Below are 22,620 nucleotides of genomic sequence, written 5' to 3' on the forward strand. Positions count from 1 at the left end.
CTCAGAACCAGGACAGATCCAGAGGCTTTATTCATTTTTATTTACTATTATTATTTTGAGACAAAGTCCCGCTCTGTTGCCCAGGCTGGAGTGCAGTGGTGCAATCTCGGCTCACTACAACCTCCACCTCCCGGGTTCAAGTGATTCTCCTGCCTCAGCCTCCCGAGTAGCTGGGATTACAGGCGAGCGCCACCACGCCCGGCTAATTTTTGTATTTTTAGAAGAGACGAGGTTTCTCCACGTTGGCCAAGTTGGTCTCGAACTCCTGACCTCAGGTGAGAGCAACGTAGTACTCCACTGTACGCGCATACCATGATTTACTTCGCAGTCCCAGATTTACGGCTTCCCATTTATAAATACTGCCATTTTCACCTTCAAGCCCCGATGCCAAACACAGAAATAACACCCCACCCCCACCCCCTCGCCGTGTGCCTCCCACATTTTCACACACATTTTCAGCAGCCCAGGGCGGGGCCCTGCACCGAACACCGCCTCTGCCGTCCCCCCACGTGCCCCGCGCCCCCCCGCAGGGCGGAAGGCGACAGAACCTGGCCTCTGCCTCCCCACCAGCCCCGTTCCCGGCGTCTCCCGGCCGCCAGGCTCGCCCGCTCAAACGTCGCAGAAAAACCAAAGCCCGGACTCGCCCTGCCGGGAGACAGAGGAGACCGGGGAATTCCGGCTAGGTGCGGGGCGGTGCTGCGGCGACCGGGCGCGGCCAGCGTGCGGGGCTCCTCCCCCTTCCTCCGGCGGCCGCAGCACTTCCGGGTCAACGCGGAGGCGGGGCGGAGGTGCTGCGGTGGCTGTTATTGTTCGGCTGGGCTCGGTCGGGCGCTGTCTCCTTCTGCTCTGCGGGTGTGAGTTCGTCCGGCTTTCTCACAGCCACTCACTCCCGGCGGCTGACAGCAGCGGCAGCGGCGGCGGGCGGGGCCTGGCGTTTCGAGGCTGAGCGGCGCCGGGCTTAGGGGCGCGGAGGAGGAGCAGTAGCGGGAGGAGGAGCCGTGTGCCCTGGCACTGAGCGGCCGCGGCCATGGCGTACGCCTATCTCTTCAAGTACATCATAATCGGCGACACAGGTGAGGGCCCCGGGCGCGGCCGGGCGAGTGTCGGCGGCCTCCGGACCCGGGCTGAGGGGCAAACGGCGTCTGGCGGTGGCGGGGACGCGGACTCCACCCGGCGCCTCCCTCCCGTCAGCGCCGCTCCATTTCCGCAGTGCTGGAGCTGGTGACGTGGGCACTGCGAGCTGCCGCGGCCTGGCCAGGCCCGGTCTGCGGCCCCCGACCGGGCCAGTCTTGCAGCTGAGGGCCGCGGCAGCCGTTTGCGACACTCGATTCAGGAAGTGTGTGACAGGAGGGGAGGCCTAGCGCAGGGCCGCCGGGACCCGACTCACATGACTGCACCTCACCCCCAGAGCCCCTCGCGTTAGGTCTTTTCGCGGCCCCAGAAGAAAGAAAAAGGGAATCCTAGGAGAGCAGAAGGTGTTGGGGCCTGGGTCTTAGTTCCTGACCAGTAACAACCTTCCTCCACCTGCACGCATCTGTCAAGGCCTGGGCAAGGCGCGTTGTGGTGTGGGACAGGCAGCTGAGAAGGAGAAAAGGAAAGCTTTAAAAAATGTATATAGTATATACATATATGTGCTTTTTTAACACCTTTAACTCTCAAGGCAGAATAAGTCACGTCTCATTACTTGACGGCTGGAGAATCCCTTTCGGGGTTAGGAAAGCATGAACGAGTTCTGTGCACTTTTGCCACGTGTGAACTGGGGTTATTTAATAGTAATGTAAAGTCGTTCAGTGCTCTGGTATGTACTTACGTATGTCTGTTGGGGACGCTGATGTTTTGGATATGTCAAGTTCGGTGTCAACTGATAATTTTCGGGTGAGCTCATGTCCATTTGAAGCAGAAAGAAATTCAGTTATTCTCACTTAAAATGACATCCTAGTATATTTCACAGAAAAGTAAACAAACTCTTCGTAGATATTTTTAATACTTGTGATTTGGCATTGCTTTGAATCTAATAATAAACATAAAGATTGTTTAGATGTTGCAACTATTAATATACCAGAGTCTGATTTCAGTGGTTACTCTTGCACAACTTTGGAGCCTTTGCACAACTTTGGTAATATAAGCAGCAGTTTGTAGTTGAACTAATGATGTGGCAGGCTCTATAAGTAACTAAATAAGCATGTTGGCCGGACGCGGTGGCTCACGCCTGTAATCCCGACACTTTTGGAGGCCGAGGTGGGGGATCACCTGAGGTGAGGTCAGGAGTTCGAGACCTGCTTGGCCAACATGGTGAAACCTCGTCTCTACTAAAAGTACGAAAGTTAGCCGGGCGTGGTGGTGGGCGCCTGTAATACCAGCCACTTGGGAGGCTGAGGCAGGAGGATCACTTGAGCCTGGGAGGTGGAGGTTGCAGTGAGCCGAGATCATGCCACTGCACTCCAGGCTGGGTGACACAGAGACTCCGTCTCAAAAAAAAAAAAAAAAAAAAAAAAAGCATGTTGATTGCTGCCTGAAAGAAAAACTTTCTGCTAGATAAATGAGTTTTCAGCAAGGTTTTCTGGTGTGTGTGTGTGTGTGTGTGTAAATTGGGTTTATAAACTTTAAAAGAAAAATGCTGTGGTGTATTTGGACGAAGGAAGGAGAATTCTAAAGCCTTCTGGCAAAATTTGATTTAGGCTGTAAGAACAAGATTGGAGAGGAATGCCACATTAACTGTAATATGACTGGGTTTGAGAAATAGAAGCTGTGACTATGGCCTTTTGGCTATCTCATTAGTGGTGAAGATTCAAATCAGACTTTGCTGGTTGCCATTTTTGAGTTTTTTATTGGAGACTCTACTGTGGGTAAATAAAGTATTGTGCAGGGAGTAGTGGGGCTACAAATCCTAACAGGTTAATGCTCTGTTCTCTTGGAATTTGCTCTTATCCAAAAGCAGTCCCCACGCAGTTCGAAGGGAAGACACTTCTTTCTTGTCATTACTGCTGATACGACCTAGTTCAGGAACGGAATTCTTGACGCTGTATTGTCTGCAGCAGTACTTCTCCTCACTCCAGTTCAGCCAGTGTAGTTTACTGTCAGTTTAGTCTTCCTGAAGCGTGAATGTCAAAAGGCTACTCCTGTTTGCTCACAATTTTTAGTTTGACCTTCAATGAACTCTGTATTTTAGCCCCTATCTACATTTCTAGCCTTCTTTCCCACTGTTCCCTACCTTGCTTCTGCCATTTGAGACCCCATGGCTGATTTCGGTGTTTTTTTCCTGGGCCCTGCTACTCTCTATTCTTAGAGTGCTTTCTGGCACAATCGCTCCCTGTGGAAAATCCATCAGTCCTTCCAAGTCTTACCTGAGTTTTCCATAATGCCTTCACAGTCAACATATATTAAGCTCTTATTGTGTGAAGATTTTCACAGTATCCTGGCGGAAAGTGACTACTCCTTTTTTGAATTTATGTTTCTCACTCTGTGTCATTCTTCTGATATTGATCCCAGACTTTTTTTGTTTTATAGATACTTATATAGGCATCTCTGTTATGTAGGCACCATTATATACTTCTTGAAGGCAGAAAAGATGTTTTGTATGGCTGTGTTTCTTTCAGGAAGAGCCTAGTAAAAGGTAGGCCCTGTATATTTAATTAATAAGAGAGGAGCCAAACAAGCTGCTATATTCCTGTTTGTATATATTAATAGCTTAACAGAGATTTTTTGTTGTTGTTTTTGCCCAGTTCTGCCACTTTCTTGCTTATTAATTTGGGCAAAATCCTTTCCCATATTTTTTTAATTCAGAGTGTACTTACAGTTGTAAGATACACTCAGTGTGGCCCTCCCCTAGAAAAGATGACTTTAAAATCAGTAATGTGAGATCCACCTTGATTTTTTAAAAAGTCAAGGTCAAAAACATGCATCTTAGAATGAAGGAAATCACCTAATTTTTCTGTTTCCCTGTTTCCCTAACCTATAACCTTCTCTCAGTATGTGAGATAAAATGAGGATAAATGTGAAAGTACTTTGACTTCTCAAGGGAAAGGAACAATGCACATTTTTCCTTTACAGAGTTCCCTCCTTAGTAGAAGAGATTTTAAAAACTTACATGATCATGATGATACTATTGAGCTGTTTTCTTACTGTAAGACTAAATGCAGTTAAAATGTAGCTTTAAATTTTTTCCTTGTTCCTGTCTTGTTTCTGAGTCATTTAGTAAAATGTGTCATTTAAATCTAGATGTAAAGTGGAAAGTGGTTTTTAATAAGCAGTTATTTATTTAATAAGCAGTTAATTATCAAGCATAGAAGGAGAGAAAAAATACAAACCTATAGTAATTTTTGCTCCTGAAATTCTAGCATCTGCCTACCATTTTAACCTTATCACTAACCCTCCCTGCCGCTCAATGCTCAGCAGGGTAAACAAAGGCACAAATTTGGTTGCGTTCTTATTTCTGTTAATATCTGAAGCACCCTTTCTTGTTCTTCCCTATCAAAAAAAGTTATGTCAAAGATTTTTGTCACCTGGCCAACTCCTTTTTATCCATTCTTTTGAGATTTTAACAAATCCTACCACTCCCTGTTGCATTTTATGCTGGTCCCCTCCTCCGTTCCCTCATTCTGTTTCCCTTCTCTTCAGTCCCAGTCCCACTTAAATTTTATTTTTTATTTATTTTTCAGTCTTATGTATATACACCACTTACATTTTATTTTATTTTATTTTATTTTACTTTATATTATTTATTTATCTATTGAGACAATGATCTCTGTCGCCCAGACAGGAGTGCAGTGGCACTATTAAGGCTCACTCACTACAGCTTCAGTCTCCTGGGCCCAAGCAATCCTCCCACCCTAAGTCTTCCAAGTAGCTGGGAACACAGGAACATGCCACCATGCCTGGCTAATTTTTAAATTCTTGTAGAGATGGGCTCTCACTGTGTTGCTCAGACTGGTCTCAAACTCCTGGGCTCAAGCCATCCTCCCACTTCAGCCTCCCAAAGTGCCAGATTACAAGCACGAGCCACTGCTGTCAGCCCCACTTGCATTTTAAATAATCTTTTTAGTTAGGAAGGTCTTTGGCTTTGTTTTAGATGCAAGGGTACACCATTGAGTGTCAGATTCATTTAATAGATAAGTGGATGGATCCTTGAGGGGAGGCGCTGGGTGATGTTTGAGCTGAAATTGGAATGATGAGTAGGCACCGCCAGAGTGGGCATGGGGGAATGTCTGGTATGTAGTTGAAAGTTGATTTCTGGCTCAGGAGAGAGTAATCTGGGATAGATTTGGGAGCTAATAACATAAAATGGAGTCTCTGTTACCTGAGAGTTCATTTTCTGAGCTTTTGAAATTACAAGGTTATGTAGGGAAGAAAAATTATCATGATATGAAAATAATTATTAATAAGTTATCACTTTAAAAAATTAATTTCTCAAGCTTACTTCTGATTCCCATCCTCCTGATTGGCTTAGGGGCTTGCTGATCATAATATAGTTTGAATTAGTTGCAAAGTGAAATTACGTATCATGCCAAAATTGCAAGCATTTGTTTCTTTTATCTTTTTTTTATTTTTGAGACAGAGTTTTGCTCTTGTCACACAGGCTGGAGTGCAGTAGTGTGATCTTGGTTCACTGCAATGTCCACCTCCTAGGTTCAAGTGATTCTCCTATCCAGTAGCTGGGATTACAGGCATCCGCCCCCACTCCCAGCTAATTTTTGTATTTTTAGTAGAGATGGGATTTCACCATGTTGGTCTGACTGGTCTCGAACTCCTTACCTCAGGTGATCCACTCACCTCAGCCTCCTTAAGTGCTGGGATTACAGGTGTGAGCCACCATGGCAAGGCAGCATTTGTTTCTTTGATGCAAGTGATTTGGAGCATTGGTTCACATGCCAAACCATTGACAAATGGGGATCTGACAAAGTTGTCCTCCTGGAATGAAGTAGGTGTGATTGTTCATTGAATGCATTGACAGATGAAAGCGTGGATGTAATGGTGGGAAATACTAGTGTTCATGGGGCATGTGGGGAAAGTTATCAGCATAGTAGACTAACAAGGAATAATCAAAAAAGCAAGAGAGACCTGGGCAGTACAGTGTCATGGAATAGAGAGGGAGTGGTTACCAGTGTCATGTGCAGTAGAGGTTAGGGACTGTTGGTTGAAATGGTAGGAAGACATTAGTGCTTTGCCACAGTGTTTGATTCAGACATCAATGAGGGGGAGAACTAAGGTGTATTTTCATTTATATTGTTAAAAAAAAAATGTGGCTTTTTATATGTGTAAATAGACAGAAAGAGTCCCAAGACTACACACTTAACTGTTACTTCTGGGGAGGAGAGTAGAATTATATGCTTATGTTGATTACACTGGAAGAGTTGGTGTTGGTGAAATGGGGCTTTTTATATTGTAGGGTCCTCCTACTTTGTTTTTTAAAAAAATTTAAACAATATCATACATAGTATCGGTGCTTTTACCAAAAGAGTTATTGGGAAGTTACAAGTAGAACCATGCATGGGTTATTTTATTGAAGAGTAAATGTGAGTGCGTGTTTGTATTTTAAGATAGGAGAGACTTGAGGTTGAAAGTTAAATACAAGAGAAGGGGAGGGAAGGAGCAAAGTTCTAGAGGATTTGGGGAAGGAATGGGATTAGATTCTCAGGAGCTCTAGAGAAAAACAGAAGGAAGACCTTCCTGTGGGAGACTCAAATTTGAGTTTCTTTAGATTCTTGTGAATCACTGAGGTGTTTGTTTAAAAAAAAAAAAATTCAGCAACCCAACCCCTAGGGATTTTGATTGACTAAATTTGAGGTGGAGCTGAATGTTGCAAAACCTGTGGCCAGAAGTACTAGTCATTTTATTTTATTATATAAGCAGATTTGTTAGAGTTATCTTCAAAAAACAAACTGGGAAGTTCAGAGGTAGAAAAATTCTATGAAAGCTTTTTTATTATAAGATATAGCATGCATATAAAAGAATATATGTAATATATGTGCAGTTTAATAGTTTTAAAGAATAATGATAAACACACATGCAAAAGAACTCCACATTCTTGTTTGTTTTTTTTTTCCTTGAGATCGAGTCTCTCTCTGTCACCCAGGCTGGAGTGCAGTGGTGCAGTCTCGGCTCCCTGCAACATCCGCCTCCCGGGTTCACGCCATTCTCATGCCTCAGCCTCCTGAGTAGCTGGAACTACAGGCGCATGCCGCCACGCCCGTCTAATTTTTTGTATTTTTAGTAAAGATGGGCTTTCACCATGTTAGCCAGAATGGTCTTGATCTCCCAACCTCGTGATCTGCCCACCTCTGCCTCCCAAAGTGCTGGGATTACAGGTGTGAGCCACCACGCCCAGCCAAGGACTCTACGTTCTTACATACATCTCTTTCTCAACCAGTTTTCCACTAGCCTGAATTTTATATTAATTCTTCCCTGCTTTTCTTCATAGTTGTATGACTTACAGATTCCTAAACTATATTATTTAGTTTTGCCCATTTTTAGATGTGCTTAGCTGTTTCATTTATCAAATGAGAGCTGAAACATCTTTTAACATCATTTGCAATTTAAATGATATACTTTTGTTATCCTAAAATTTTTGCTTTATGTATGTTATTGGTGGTCCTTCAGGATTTTTGACTAGCTCTTTTCTGTCTGTTTTGTAACCCAGTTTATTTACTACTTCCTCCACCTAATATTTATGCTGTGCCTGAGACTTTATAGTGAATCATAGAGGCCATTGTCCCTGTTCTCATTCCTTTTTACCTTTCTTAAACTCCTCTGGTGACTCTCCCTCCTTATCTTCTCAGTTGGTGTTCTGTCCTTTCTGTTCCATGCCATTCCTGTCCAGTGTGAAATTTTCTCTTTTATCACCCCAACTGCTCCCCTCCTTCATTTTAACTCTTCAGCTTTCCTCATCTTGCAGTAGCCAGCCAGTTTGATGTTTTATTTGAGCAAACCCTAATTTTGCCATCTCAGCTGTTTTTCCCTTTCCTTCTGGCCCAGCTGTGCTTACTTCATTTGTTACTCTCTGCTCATCCTCAGTCTGTGAGACTGTGTCCTTTGGTACAAAAGATGCAGCCATATGCAGACCTCTCTTGTCTCCCTCCTAACTTTACATTTTCTCCAAGAAACTGTCCCATTTGGTTTCGTTAGCCTTGATTATTTGCAAGTTTTAAAGTACTCTAGTTTTAGCTGTTACTTGTGAGTAACAGATGCCTGGCAAAAAGGTTCTAGATTCTTTTCCTGTCATGCACAGATAGAAGCCCCCTTTTAATTTCTGCGGTGTTTCTCAACTCAAACTATTAATATTTGGTTCTCATTCATGGAAATGCTGTTTTAGTTACTCTCTGGGGAGTCCCAGTCATCAGTATTTTTAAAAAATATTGTTTGTAGTGATGGTAGTACTGTAAAATTCCACTGCTGGTTTAGCCATGGGCTTTTTTGCTTGTTTTTCTAAAATTGATTCTTTTTCTGCTGTCAAATTTTCTGCTTTGGGGGATTTTATTTAATCCCTAAGGTGTAGCCAGACTGAATTCGTATGGAATTCTCCATCACATTAGCTTTTGGCACTGTGGTCTGTATAGCAGATTCTCATGAGTAATCCTCCACACTTTTTATAGTTCCTACACCATATCAAAAACTTATCTGTTCAACAGATATATGAGATTACTGTTTTACAGATGAAGAAACTGAGTTGTGCCATTTGGGGCAAATTATCTTAATAGATGGTTGATATGGTTTGGCTCTGTGTCCCACTCAAATCTCATCACAAGTTTTAATTTCTGTAGTCCCCACGTGTCGAGGGAGGGATCCAGTGGGAGGACTGGATCATGGGGGCGGTTCCCCCATGCTGATCTGGTGATAGTGAGTGCTTTTGAGATCTGGTTATTTCATAAGTGTTTGTCAGTTCCTCATTCATACTCTGTTTTTCTCCTGCCGCCATGTAATATGTGCCTGCTTCCCCTTCTGCCATGATTATAAGGTTTCTGAGGCCTCCCCAGCCATGCAAAACTGTAAGTCAATTAAGCCTCTTTCCTTTATAAATTACCAGTCTCGGGTAGTGTCTTTATAGCAGTGTGAAAACGAACAAATACAGTGGTAGAACAAAGATCTAGGGGTGTCTGACTCCACGGGTCGTTCTCTTGATTACAGGGTGGTCTGGCTCCATTCCCCTTTGCTCTTTCCTTCCCCATATCTTCTGAATTTTTACTTTTCACAGTCACAATGTAGCTTTAGGTTTCTCCCAGTTCTTACTTTAAAGTATTCTCATTTTCATGTATAGCTGAGAGTCACTGTGCTTTTAGCCAAATCTAAGGGAGAAAATGAATATTGATAGCTGCATGCTGTAGCCAACTCCTTAAAGGAAGGATGGTGCCTGATACAGAGTTAGAGTTAGTGCTTCAGTAAATGATGAATGTGTGCTAGGTAGGTTCTGCTGGGTAGGCTGCATGCATTGACCAATTTATTCCTCCTTGTTTCAAAACAGGATTTAAGGGCACTTACATAATTTTTTTTAGTTTTTTAATGTAAATGAGAGAGTAAGGATATATATGTATATATATGTGTATGTATATGTGTGTGTGTGTGTGTGTGTGTATATATATGTTAGTTTTCTATTGCTAGCATAACAAGCTACCAGAAACTTAGCAACTGAAGTAACATGAATTTATCTTATCATATAGTTCAGAAGTCTAACATGTCTCACTGGGCTGAAATCCAGGTTTCGATAGGACTGGGTTCCCTTCTAGAGAGTCTTGGCTCACTCAGGTTGTTGGCAGAATACACTTCCATGAAACTGTAGGGCTGAGACCCCATTTCCTTCCTGGCTATCATCTGAGAGCTTTTCCCAGCTTCTAGAGTCCACTCACCTACCCACATCCCTTGGCCCATGGCCCCCTTCCTCTATCTTCACAACCAACAACAGTGGGTCACGTCCTTCTTGTGTCTCATCTTTCTTCTTATTGTTGGGCCATCCCATGTCTCTCTGTTGTAGGAAAGGTTCTTCTCTAAGGATGCGTGTGATTAGATTGGGCTTACCTGGATAATCCATGCTAATCTCCCCATCTCAAGGTCTAATCTTAATCAAATCTGCAAACTTCCCTTGCCATGTAGGGTAAAATATTCACAGGTTCTGGGGATTAGGATGTTAATAACTTTTGGAAGGCATTATTCTGCCTACCATAAAGGGCTGCATTAATCCATTCTCACACTGCTACAAAGAAGTATCTGAGGCTGGGCATGATGGTTCACACGTGTAATCCTAGCACTTTGGAGGCCGAGGCAGGTGGATTGCCTGCGCTCAGGAGTTCAAGACCAGCCTGGGCAACACGGTGAAACCCCGTCTCTACTAAAATACAAAAAATTAGCCTTGCGTGATGGCATGCGCCTGTAATCCCTGCTACTCAGGAGGCTGAGACAAGAGCGTCGCTTGAACCTGGGAGGCAGAGGTTGCAGTGAGCTGAGATGGCACCATTGCACTCCAGCCTAGGCAACAGTGCGAGACTCCGTCTCAAAAAAAAAAAAAAAAAGGAACTACGTGAGACTGGGGAATTTATGAAGAAAAAGAGGTTTAATTAACACACAGTTCCATAGGCTGTACAGGAAGCATGACTGGGAGACCTCAGGAAACTTACAATCATGGGAGAAGGTGAAGGGCAAGCAAGCACATCTTGCCATGTCAGACCAGGAAAGGGAGAGTGAAGGGGGAAGTGCTACCCACTTTTAAGCAACCAGCTCTCGTGAGAACTCACTGAGAACAACAGGGAGGGGAAAGCCACCTCTGTGACCCATTCAGCTCCCACCAGGCCCCTCGACCAACGTTGGAAATTACAATTTGATGTGAGATTTGGGTAGGGACACAGAGCCAGACAATTTCAAGGGCTAAGGAACAAATGGTAGAAACAGTAAAGTAAGATCAGAAAGGATGTGTATTCGTCCATTTTCATACTGCTATAAAGATATGGCACGAGACTAGATAATTTATAAACAAAAGAGGTTTAATTGACTCACAGTTTGGATAGCTGGAGAGGCCTCAGAAAAATTGCAGTCATGGCAGAAGGCAAAGGGGAAGCAGGTACCTTCTTCACAAGACTGCAGGAGAGAGAACAGTGGAGGAAGGGCCATGCCTTATCATACAATCAGATTGGCCACTCCCCCAGCACATGGGGATTACAATTCCAGATGAAATTTTCATGGGGACACAAAGCCAAACTGTATCAGGACATTTATACTCAGAATCTGTGATATGAGGTTGTGTAGACTTCTTTGAAGTGGACACTGAATTTAGCACTAACCAGTGCAGAAAGACAATCTTGCTAATTTATCCTAATCTTAGTATCCATTATTTTTTTTGAAGTACGTTCATGTATATACTTAGTAACTGCTGACATTGTGAGTCTTGAAAGAAGCTTTGCTTCTGATTCCTCTTAAAAATAATACAGTATCGTGAGTATAAATATACAACTGGTTTTATAGGGCATTTTCTCTAGAGGCATAACTCATTGAATCTCTGAGGAAGACACCATTTTATAGGTGAGGAAAGGGACACATGTTACCACATACAGTCTTCTTGTATACACCTAGTAACTGACCAATCTGGAACTTGAACCCAGTTTTTTCTGACTCCAAAGTTCATGCTCTCTTCCCCATATTACAGTTCCTGATTCCCATAAATTTCACATCAGACCTCTTCTTTTGGCTTTCTGTTTGATCGATTGAGTTGCTGTGGGAGTACATAGCCTTCAATTCCCTTAAATAGGTAGGACCTCCATTCATGCATAATAGTGCAGAACTATCCTATATAAAAGTAGGATAAAGTACTTTCTCTGCTATTTACCAGCCATGTGACTGTGGGCAACCCATTTGATCTTTCTGAGCCTTGGTGTCTTTATCTATAAAATGAGAATGAATACATGATATCATACATGTAACAGCAACTAGAATAAAAAATGGTTATATCTTTATTTTTTATCCTGCTGCTTTCAGTGTTTCTATAATTTCCCCATATGTATTTGAAAAATTCACCCAAATCTGACCAGTACTGTATAGTGTCTAAGTAATGCTAATAATAGCAAAAACAATTTTTTTTGCCCTCTGTGTTCTAATATGTTGATCCTCCCACTGCCACCCATTTAGCTTGCTTGTTTTTGGGCAGCTGATACTTGAAGGAGCATGTTATCCTTGTCTCTAATTGTTTTTTTTCCTAGCCTGTGTTGGTGTTTTTATTTGTTTGCATCAAATTGTTCTATGGCAAGTTTTTTACTTTATCAGGACTGTTTATCAAGATTCCTTTTATTTCAGATGTCTATATTTTTGGCAGTTTTGCTTAATTTAGAGTGAATGGCCATCCAAGTCCACCTTATGATTTATCTTGTTTAAGAGATGGGGTTTCACTATGTTGCCTAGGCTGGTCTGTCAAACTCCTGGCCTCAAGTGATCCTCCTGCCTCAGCCCTGCAAAGTACTGGGATTACAGGTGTGAGTTACTGTGCCTGGCTCCTGGTAATGATTTAAAAGACTGGGTAGGATTTTGTTCTGTGAAGGAACAGAAACACACTGCAAATAGCTCAAGAAAAGAGATTTATGATAAGAATTTAAAGAGGACTTACAGGAATCCAAGTAAAATAGTGTAACAGATCTTGAGCAGTTGGCTACTCCGAAGTTTTTGTTTTCTTCTCATGGCTTCTCTCTTGACCCAGTAAGCATGTTTCTTTTTTTTTTTTCTTTTGTCTTTTTCTTCTTTTCTTTAAAGAATCTTTTCATTATTGATTTCTGACTTTATTAAACTGAGAGACTGTAGACTGTATGTACTGATTCTTCAGTGTGTGAGACTAATTTTGTAGCCGAGTACTTGATTGGTTTTTGTACATGTTCCATATGTGCTTGAAAAGTATATTCTTGTGTATGTAGTGAGTTCAGGTTTTCATGCATGTCTGTTAGATCAGACTTGATATTAGCATGGATCATATCTTCTATGTAGTTTTTTGTCTACTTCTTTTTGACCTTTGGAGAGAGATGTTAAAATCTCATATTATGACAATGGATTTTTCTTGTTCTTCTGTCAGATTATTTCTCCCCTCCCTGCATGAATTTGGGGGCTAATTTGCAAGGTATTTATGACCCATACATCTTACTGAGGAGTTATTCCTTTGTCAGTAGGTTTCCCTTCACTTGTTTCTTAGTATGATTTTTTTGAATTCAGGTATTTGATATTAATTTTGCATACTTGGTTCATATTTGCTTTGTTTAGGAAGTAAACGTTACACTTGACTCTGAAACTTTTTTGCTCATTACTTTGGGGGTTTATCTGTATTAATACATTTCATTCTGTTTTATTGGTATTAATTGCTTGATTATGTTCTGTTGTTTGACTGTACTGCAGTTTTCTCCATTCTTTTTTTTTTTTTTTTTTTTTGAGATGGAGTCTCGCTCTGTCACCCATGCTGGAGTGCAGTAGCACTATCATGGCTCACTGCAGCTTCTGCCTCCTGGGCTCAAGGGATCCTCCCATCTTAGCCTCCCAAGTAGCTGAGATCACAGGCACATGCCACCACGCCTGGTTAATTTTTTTCTTTTTTTGGGGGGGAGAGTCTCACTCTGTCACCCAGGCTGGAATGCAGTAGCACAGTCTTGGCTCACTGCAACCTCTGCCTCCTGGGTTCAAGCCATTCTGCCTCAGCCTCTCAAGTAGCTGAGATTACAGGCACACACCAACACACCTGGCTACTTTTTGTATTTTAGTAGAGACAGGGTTTCACCATGTTGGCCAGGCTGGTCTCAAACTCCTGACCTCACGTGATCTGCCTGCCTCAACCTCCCAAAGTGCTGGGATTACTAATGTGAGCCACTGTGCCTGGCTGCACCTGGCTGATTTTTAAATTTTCTGCAGAAATGGGTCTTGCCATGTTTCCCAGGCTGGTATCCAACTCCTGGGCTCAAGTGATCCTCCTACCTCAGTCTTCTGAAGTGTTGGAATTACGGTATGAACCACCATGCCCAGCCCTTTATCACCTTTTTTTTAAAAAAGGCCTGTATTTTTATTGTAGCCCATTTCTATATTTTAAAAATTTCAATCTGAGAGTCTGTATTTTAACAGGAGAATTTAATGTTTTCATATGTATTGAAATCACTGATGGATTTGGGTTTATTTCTACTATCAAGTACCACCCTGGTTCAGTCATACAGACAAAGATCAGGGTGTAGATCACAGGCATGCCCACTTGCCATGGGCTTTTGAGTTTAGACAGGCACATGTCCTGCACAGGAAACAATATGGTAGATTTTTCCAAGCATGGATAGGTCACCTATTCCTTGTAGGCCAGTAGAGAGGTTACTGAAGAGAAGATACCTGCCACTAACTTACTAGTGCGCATGAACAATTTAAATTCTGAAATTTTGTTTCTAAAACAGGTATAGTATCTGCCTAGTGCACCCTATAGAGTTATTCACCAAGGCTCAGGGTTTGGTTTTGGTTTTTCCCCTAGCTTTACAGCTGTCTTTAAAATTTAAGTGTTAGTCATCTGTTTCCTTCATTTATTTACAGTTGATATATCAGTGTCAGTGGTGTATTCATGCTTGCTCTGCTGCCCCTGCATTATTAAAATTGATGGATGACCCTTTTGCATTTGTCTTTCTTTAGAAATAACTACTATGCAGTCCTCTCTGGTTATTTTAGCTTAGACACCACTCTTGAAAATTTTCCAAGAGCCTGGTATTTGTAATTAGCATATCTCGATCAATGTGGTGTCTGTACTGTTTACTTGTGACTTCAGTAAAGTTCATACCCCTTCAGTTTTAGTTTTCTCATTTGGAAAAACCAATAGCAATGCCTGGATTATCTACCTCACAGGATTTTTGTGAGCTTAAAGTAAATAATATGTGAAGGTGCCTTGTAAGCTACACAGTGCTTTATTAATAGTAATACCTTAGAGATAATGTTTCCTATCTGTTGAGCATTCTAAAATTTAGTGGAGTTGGTCTTGCCTATAGAAAAAAAGCTGTTCACTCTGCTGAACATGTGTTAACCACAAAATGGCTCTCCTTGATTCTGTTGTCCTCCTTGACTCAATAAAAGAAAAAGTACTTTTCTATCTCAGGTGTCCTCACGATCCACTTGAGATTGAGAAGAATATCAAGGAGGTACTATTTTTCACTAGTCTTCAAGGAAGAGATGGGAAAGCCAGTAGTTGTTTTCTACCTTGATTTTTTTTTTATTCTTTAGACAGATTTTCGCTCTTGTTGCCCAGGCTGTAGTATAATGGTGTGATCTTGGTTCACTGCAAACTCCACCTCCTGGGTTCAAGCGATTCTCCTGCCACACCCTCCCGAATAGCTGGGATTACAGGTGCCAGCTGCCATGCCCAACTAATTTTTTTGTATTTTTAGTAGAGACAAGGTTTCACCATGTTGGTCAAGCCGGCCTTGAACTCCTGACCTGAGGTGAACCACCCGCCTTGGCCTCCTAAAGTACTGTAATTACAGGCATGAGCCACCGTTCCCGGCCTACATTGATTTCTTCTACACTCACTCTTGGTACTTGTGGTACCACTTGAATGATTTCAGTCAATTTTGAACCCCTTTGGAAAGAGGTGGTTTTGTAGCTCTATAGAAGTCTTTGATATAAATAAATCTGTTAATCAGTGGTTGTCTTCTTTCTTTGGATAAAGTATTATTAGTTCAGTTTTAACTATGTCAAAGGGCAAAGTAAAAGTATATGTGTCCCAGATTACTTATGCTCAAGGCTTTACTTGACACAAAAACTAATAAATAGCTAAAAAGTTATAAATTAAAGCAATAATAATGTATACCTGATGAATTGAGTCACCAGTCCTCTATGTAAAGGTATTTGTTATACTTGCTCAGGATAAACTTGGGTGTGAGGTGAAGAAATTCTACTGGATTCATAGCTACATGGATCTTTTTTTTTTCTTCCCGAGACGGAGTCTTGCTCTGTTGCCCAGGCTGAAGTGCAGTGGCACAGTCTCAGCTCACTGCAACCTCCGTCTCCCGGGCTCAAGCGATCCTCCCACCTTGGCCTCCTGAGTAGCTGGGACTACAAGTGCATGGGACTACAGCCGGCTATTTTTGTATTTTTTGTAGAGACAAGGTCTCACTATGTTGCCTAGGCTGGTCTCAAATTCCTGGGCTCAAGCAGTCTGTACTCCTTGGCCTCCCCAAGTGCTGGGATTGTATACATGGGCCACCGCACACAGCCTGCTACAGGGATTTTCATCTGGTTTAAGAACTGTGTCCATAAAGGACTGCCATGTAGGCAAGCTGGAAGGAGCATGCTGCTACGTGCAATCCTGAATTTTTTACTTCTGATGTTAGCAACAACTTGGACGCAGTTCAATTTGGTTGAAAGAGCTAATATATAATTTGGATTTTAACTGACAGAATCCAAAGGGACCTTGGTAGGCAGAATGATTGTCCAAATTTTAGCAAAATTGAATTAAATAAAAATGAAGTTAAAACCCAGTATTTGCTTGTGAAATAACCATACAAATACAAAATGGAGGTCAGCTGGTTCGATATCCACACATGTCTAAAAACTTAGTTTTACATTACTTGATTCATATGAGTCAGATAAGTAATAAAGTGAACCAAAGAATAAATGTGATGCTAGATTAGTAAAAGTATAGTGTACGGATAAGGCAGGTTCTACCCTGTCAGGCCTCAACTGCAATTCAGTTCTGAAAATCTTGTTTTAAAGAAATATCTACAAACAGGAGTTCATGCTCAGGAGACCAGTAACACTGGTATGAAGGCTATAACATTCATGACATTTTAGGAATTGTTGAGTATCTGAACCATTTTAACCTTAAAAAGAAGACTTAAAGGAGAATATAATAATGACTTTCAGATACTTAGGTGACTGACATATAAAAGAGGGACTCATACCAGGACCATGAGTAGAAGACATACAGTTGGACTCTTCATAAAATGGAAAGAGCTTGTTCACTGGTAAGTTAACTTGTGCTGGAGTAGGAGTTTGATTGACACATATGAAGGCGTGGAAGGTGGAGTTTATGCAAAGGATAGAGATTTGCAGTTGATTTTTTTTCTTCTTCCTCTTAAAGAAATTTAAGATACTATTGTGGGCCAGGCGTGGTGGCTCATATCTGTAATTCCAGCATTTTGGGTGGCCAAGGCGGGTGGATTGGTTGAGATCAGGAGTTCAAGACCAGCCTGACCAACATGGCAAAACCCCATCTCTACTAAAATATAAAAATTAGCTGGGCGTGGTGATGGGTGCCTAATCCCAGCTACTCGGGAGACTGAGGCAGGAGAATCACTTGAAGGCGGAGGTTGCAGTGAACTGGGATCGCACCACTACACTCCAGCCTGGGCGACAGAGCAAGACTTCTGTCTCAAAAACAAAACACAACAACAACAAAAAGATACTACTGGGGGCCCAAAATGGTGGCCAGCCGGTACCGGCCTTTTCTTAAGCTCTGTGAGAAATGGCCAGTGGAGGAGACCAAACGGGGCCGGGACTTTGGCGCTTACCCACGACAGCTGGTAGCACAGGCCTTTCGGGAGGGAGAGAATACCCAGGTTGCAGAGCCTGAGACCTGTGATCAGATGTACCAGAGCTTAGCGCGACTCCATACAAACTACTACAAACCCAAGTACCCTCGCCCCAGAGACACCAGCTTCAGTGACCTGTCGTTGGAAGAGTACAAGGTGATCCTGTCCACAGACACCTTGGAAGAGCTTAAGGAAATAGATAAAAGCATGTGGAAGAAACTGCAGGAGAAGTTTTCCTCCAAGGGTCTGGAGGAGGATCATAAGGCCTGAACTCAGGCCTTACCTCGCCCACATACCTAGGTGTGGAGTCTTGTACATTGCCATCGTCCATAAAACTGCCCCAGTTTCCCGCGGAAAAAAAAAAAAAAATAGATACTATTGTGGGCAGTCCCTGTGCTGGAGTTCAAAAAATGAAGACTGTCCCACCCTACAGGGAAGATCAGTTTGCCACAATAACTACAAGAAAATGTAATAAAAATACGTACGAAGTACTAAAGGTATGTGGACAGGCTTAGATTTCAGATTGTCAGTAAACCTTTATTGAGCACCCGCTTACTGTATGCTGGTACTATGTTGTGACATTCATATGTGTTCTCACAGTAATCTTAGTAGGTAACTATTAACCCCTTTTTCCAAATGAAAAATCAATAACCAGACGTGGTGGAATGTTCCTGTAGTCCTGGCTACGTGGAAGGCTGAGATAGGAGGATTGTTTGAGGCTAGGAGTTCAGGGCTGCAATGTACCATGATCACGCCTATGAGTAGCCACTGCCCTCCAGCCTGGGCAGTGTAGTAAAATTCTCTCTTTAAAATAAAACATAAATAACAAATGAAAAATCAGGTGATAGGTACAGATTTGGTATAACTTGTTTAAATAATTGTCCACCTAATCAGTAGAATCAGTTTGTACTTTTGCCACATCTTTATATTACATGAGAAATACTGGGCTGGCTCCTCATACTTATTTTGCCAAGAAGGTTTAATGACTTTATACCAGGAGTGATGTACAAAATGTGGCAATAAAGGGTTTTCATCAGGACTGGGGGAAAGGGATATGATCATTAACACTAAGGAATCTTGGGACTATACTGTGAAGACCATTGTGTGTCATAGTTTAAGGGATTGCTTAACCCTCTGGATATCTGCATTAAGGAGCATTATTCCCTTCCCCATTCTCTAAGTGGGGCAAATTTCTACCCTCAACTCAGATATTTGTACAGTAATAAGCCTCATTCACCATTTAATCTTTTTTTTGTTTTTTTTTTTTTCTCTTGCTTGGCCTTTCCCCCCATTCTTTCTGGCTTAAAGTCTCATTTCTTGGAGAATTTGTAGGAGAAGTAGAAAAATCATATTGGACTTAAGTGTGACTGAATTTTCAGCCTTAGCCATGAATAAGTCTTATTAAAAAGTACTACTTAGTAGTATTCTTCAGAGATTTTTAGACACAGGGAGGAGAAAGAAATCAAAATTTTCTATTTCACAGTGCATTATTTTACTTGCAGGCTTTCTTGTAATTTTCTTACCAGATCAACATTTAAAGTAGCTATATTTGGTCACACTAGAAGTTTTGCTGGTTATTTAAATGCAGTGACACTATGGAGGTAGTTGGATGAAGTCAATAAAAGTACTGCTTATATAGTGTTGATGAAAGTTCCTCTTCACACTTTACATATGTAAGCAAGCATAGTAAACATCCTTCCAGAAATTTTCTGTACCTCTGTAAGCCTGTGTATGTGTACATGTGCCCCAATTCTACCAGTAAGATTATACAATCACTACTGTTCTAGAGTTTTATTTTTTTCATTTGAGGGTAAATCTTGAGTGTCTTTCTGTATCACCACATGTAAATCTCTCTCATTTTTTAAAAACTCTAGATGGACAAACCACAATTTATCAGCTTCTGATTTCTGTTAGTTGAGGTCTGTGGTAGCAAATAACAGAAACCAATTCTGGTTACTGTAAACAGATGATTTTATTGGAAAGATTGGATGGTTCACAGACGGGAAAGCAATAAAATCAAATTTGAAGATGGGCAAAATGAAGAAAGGCAAGGCACAGCAAAATTGCTGTTGTCAGTACGGCCTGCTTGAGAAGATGCTGGATGCATACCACTGGCCTCCACTGCTCTCATTTCCACTGTAGCCACCATGTATTGTCTGTTGATGGTCCTTGATATTGCAGCACTTTTTCAAGATTCTAAGTTCTAGATAGGAGTATCTGATTGGCTCAGTCAAGGACACATATCTCCCTGCCCTAGCTGCTAGGGATCTCAAAGAAGAGTGCTCTGATGCTAGGTAGCGAGAAACAGCAAATGTCCACCTACACCTGCTTTGATGAATATCGTTATAGACAATGTTGCTGTTAGCCTTCTTGTGCATTTGTGCAAGAAGTAAAATTTCTGGGTCACTGGTAGTTACATTTTGCATTTTGATAGGCACTGCCAAATTACCTTCCATTAAAAGTATGAATTTAGAAAGAATATTTAATTTTGACTTTGGTATATATTTCAGGTACTTACAGTTCAACAGCCTAACCAACATTAATTGTGTATATTAGGTCACATAGGTGACCTAATTGGAACAGTATTATTTGGGATAAAGTCAGCATAGTGGAAATAGTGTTCTTTTAAAAACATTTCTCTTTATTAAATTTCTGCAGTGTCAGAATCATTTCACTTATAGAATGTTCCTTTCATCCCTAGTATTGCTAGCTGGAAAGTGAGATAACTTTCTTTTTAGTTAGCAAATGTATTGATTGCAAATAGCAGCATGTATCTGGGAAAGAACAAATTCAGGAGGTTGAGTGGACCAGTGGGAAAAGAAACTATGACTTAGAATCAAAAAACTTGATTTTGAGTTTCTGCCTCTTATTATTTATGTTAAATTGCCAACAAATGATTCAAATTTTTTCTTTGATCTCTGTCCTTGTAAATATCTCTGTCCTCGTAAATATCAATTAAAAGAGAATAAAAGTATTCCAGATTCTTCCCAGTTTATCTATTTTACTGTCAGTACTAGCAAAAATGTGGATGAGATCTTTTGTTGTATATGAGTTGGATCAGACACTACACAGTAATTTCTAGGTTTGTTTTTTATAAGCCACAGTATAAAGTATATTTTACATTGCAATCTAGGGTTCATGTGTGTAAATGCATGTATATCTCCAAAACAAAAATTTCTTTCTTTTTTTTTTTTTATTATACTTTAAGTTCTAGGGTACATGTGCATAACGTGCAGGTTTGTTACATATGTATACTTATGCCATGTTGGTGTGCTGCACCCATCAACTCGTCAGCACCCATCAATTCATCATTTATATCATGTATAACTCCCCAATGCAATCCCTCCCCCCTCCCACCTCCCCATGATAGGCCCCAGTGTGTGATGTTCCCCTTCCCGAGTCCAAGTGATCTCATTGTTCAGTTCCCACCTATGAGTGAGAACATGCGGTGTTTGGTTTTCTCTTCTTGTGATAGTTTGCTAAGAATGATGGTTTCCAGCTGCATCCATGTCCCTACAAAGGACGCAAACTCATCCTTTTTAATGGCTGCATAGTATTCCATGGTGTATATGTGCCACATTTTCTTAATCCAGTCTGTCACAGATGGACATTTGGGTTGATTCCAAGTCTTTGCTATTGTGAATAGTGCCGCAATAAACATACGTGTGCATGTGTCTTTGTAGTAGAATAATTTATAATCCTTTGGGTATATACCTAGTAGTGGGATGGCTGGGTCATATGGTACATCTAGTTCTAGATCCTTGAGGAATTGCCATACTGTTTTCCATAATGGTTGAACTAGTTTACAATCCCACCAACAGTGTAAAAGTGTTCCTATTTCTCCACATCCTCTCCAACAACTGTTGTTTCCTGACTTCTTAATGATTGCCATTCTAACTGGTGTGAGATGGTATCTCATTGTGGTTTTGATTTGCATTTCTCTGATGGCGAGTGATGATGAGCATTTTTTCATGTGTCTGTTGGCTGTATGAATGTCTTCTTTTGAGAAATGTCTGTTCATATCCTTTGCCCACTTTTTGAGGGGTTGTTTGTTTTTTTCTTGTATATTTGTTTGAGTTCTTTGTAGATTCTGGATATTAGCCCTTTGTCAGATGAGTAGGTTGCAAAAATTTTCTCCCATTCTGTAGGTTGCCTGTTCACTCTGATGGTAGTTTCTTTTGCTGTGCAGAAGCTCTTTAGTTTAATTAGATCCCATTTGTCAATTTTGGCATTTGCTGCCGTTGCCTTTGGTGTTTTCGACATGAAGTCCTTGCCCATGCCTATGTCCTGAATGGTACTACCTAGATTTTCTTCTAGGGTTTTTATGGTATTAGGTCTAACATGTAAGTCTCTAATCCATCTTGAATTAATCTTCGTATAAGGGGTAAGGAAAGGATCCAGTTTCAGCTTTCTACTTATGGCTAGCCAATTTTCCCAGCACCATTTATTAAATAAGGAATCCTTTCCCCATTTCTTGTTTCTCTCAGGTTTGTCAAAGATCAGATGGCTGTAGATGTGTGGTATTATTTCTGAGGACTCTGTTCTGTTCCATTGGTCTATATCTCTGTTTTGGTACCAGTACCATACTGTTTTGGTTACTGTAGCCTTGTAGTATAGTTTGAAGTCAGGTAGCATGACGCCTCCAGCTTTGTCCTTTTGACTTAGGATTGTCTTGGAAATGCGGGCTCTTTTTTGGTTCCATATGAACTTTAAAGCAGTTTTTTCCAATTCTGTGAAGAAACTCATTGGTAGCTTGATGGGGATGGCATTGAATCTATAAATAACCTTGGGCAGTATGGCCATTTTCACGATATTGATTCTTCCTATCCATGAGCATGGTATGTTCTTCCATTTGTTTGTGTCCTCTTTGATTTCACTGAGCAGTGGTTTGTAGTTCTCCTTGAAGAGGTCCTTTACATCCCTTGTAAGTTGGATTCCTAGGTATTTTATTCTCTTTGAAGCAATTGTGAATGGAAGTTCATTCCTGATTTGGCTCTCTGCTTGTCTATTACTGGTGTATAAGAATGCTTGTGATTTTTGCACATTAATTTTGTATCCTGAGACTTTGCTGAAGTTGCTTATCAGCTTAAGGAGATTTTGCGCTGAGACAATGGGGTTTTCTAAA

The 22,620-nt window shown here is 41.4% G+C and overlaps 1 protein-coding gene and 1 pseudogene across 2 annotated transcripts in view; both read left to right on the plus strand.

The window, feature by feature from the left end:
* Positions 1-690: 690 nt before the first annotated feature.
* Positions 691-22,620, plus strand: part of RAB2A (RAB2A, member RAS oncogene family) — a 109,813-nt gene continuing 87,883 nt past the window's right edge. The window contains exon 1 of the mRNA XM_010360349.2: positions 691-1,073. Coding sequence (XP_010358651.1) covers positions 1,028-1,073 — 46 coding nt within the window. The 5' untranslated portion in view covers positions 691-1,027. The remainder of the gene's footprint in view (positions 1,074-22,620) is intronic.
* On the plus strand, positions 17,380-17,864 carry LOC104660097 (annotated as a pseudogene). The gene has a single exon (XR_747666.2). The product of XR_747666.2 is annotated as a ubiquinol-cytochrome-c reductase complex assembly factor 2 pseudogene (transcript).

The sequence above is a fragment of the Rhinopithecus roxellana genome, chromosome 9 (assembly GCF_007565055.1).
Source record: "Rhinopithecus roxellana isolate Shanxi Qingling chromosome 9, ASM756505v1, whole genome shotgun sequence".
Lineage (NCBI taxonomy): Eukaryota > Metazoa > Chordata > Mammalia > Primates > Cercopithecidae > Rhinopithecus > Rhinopithecus roxellana.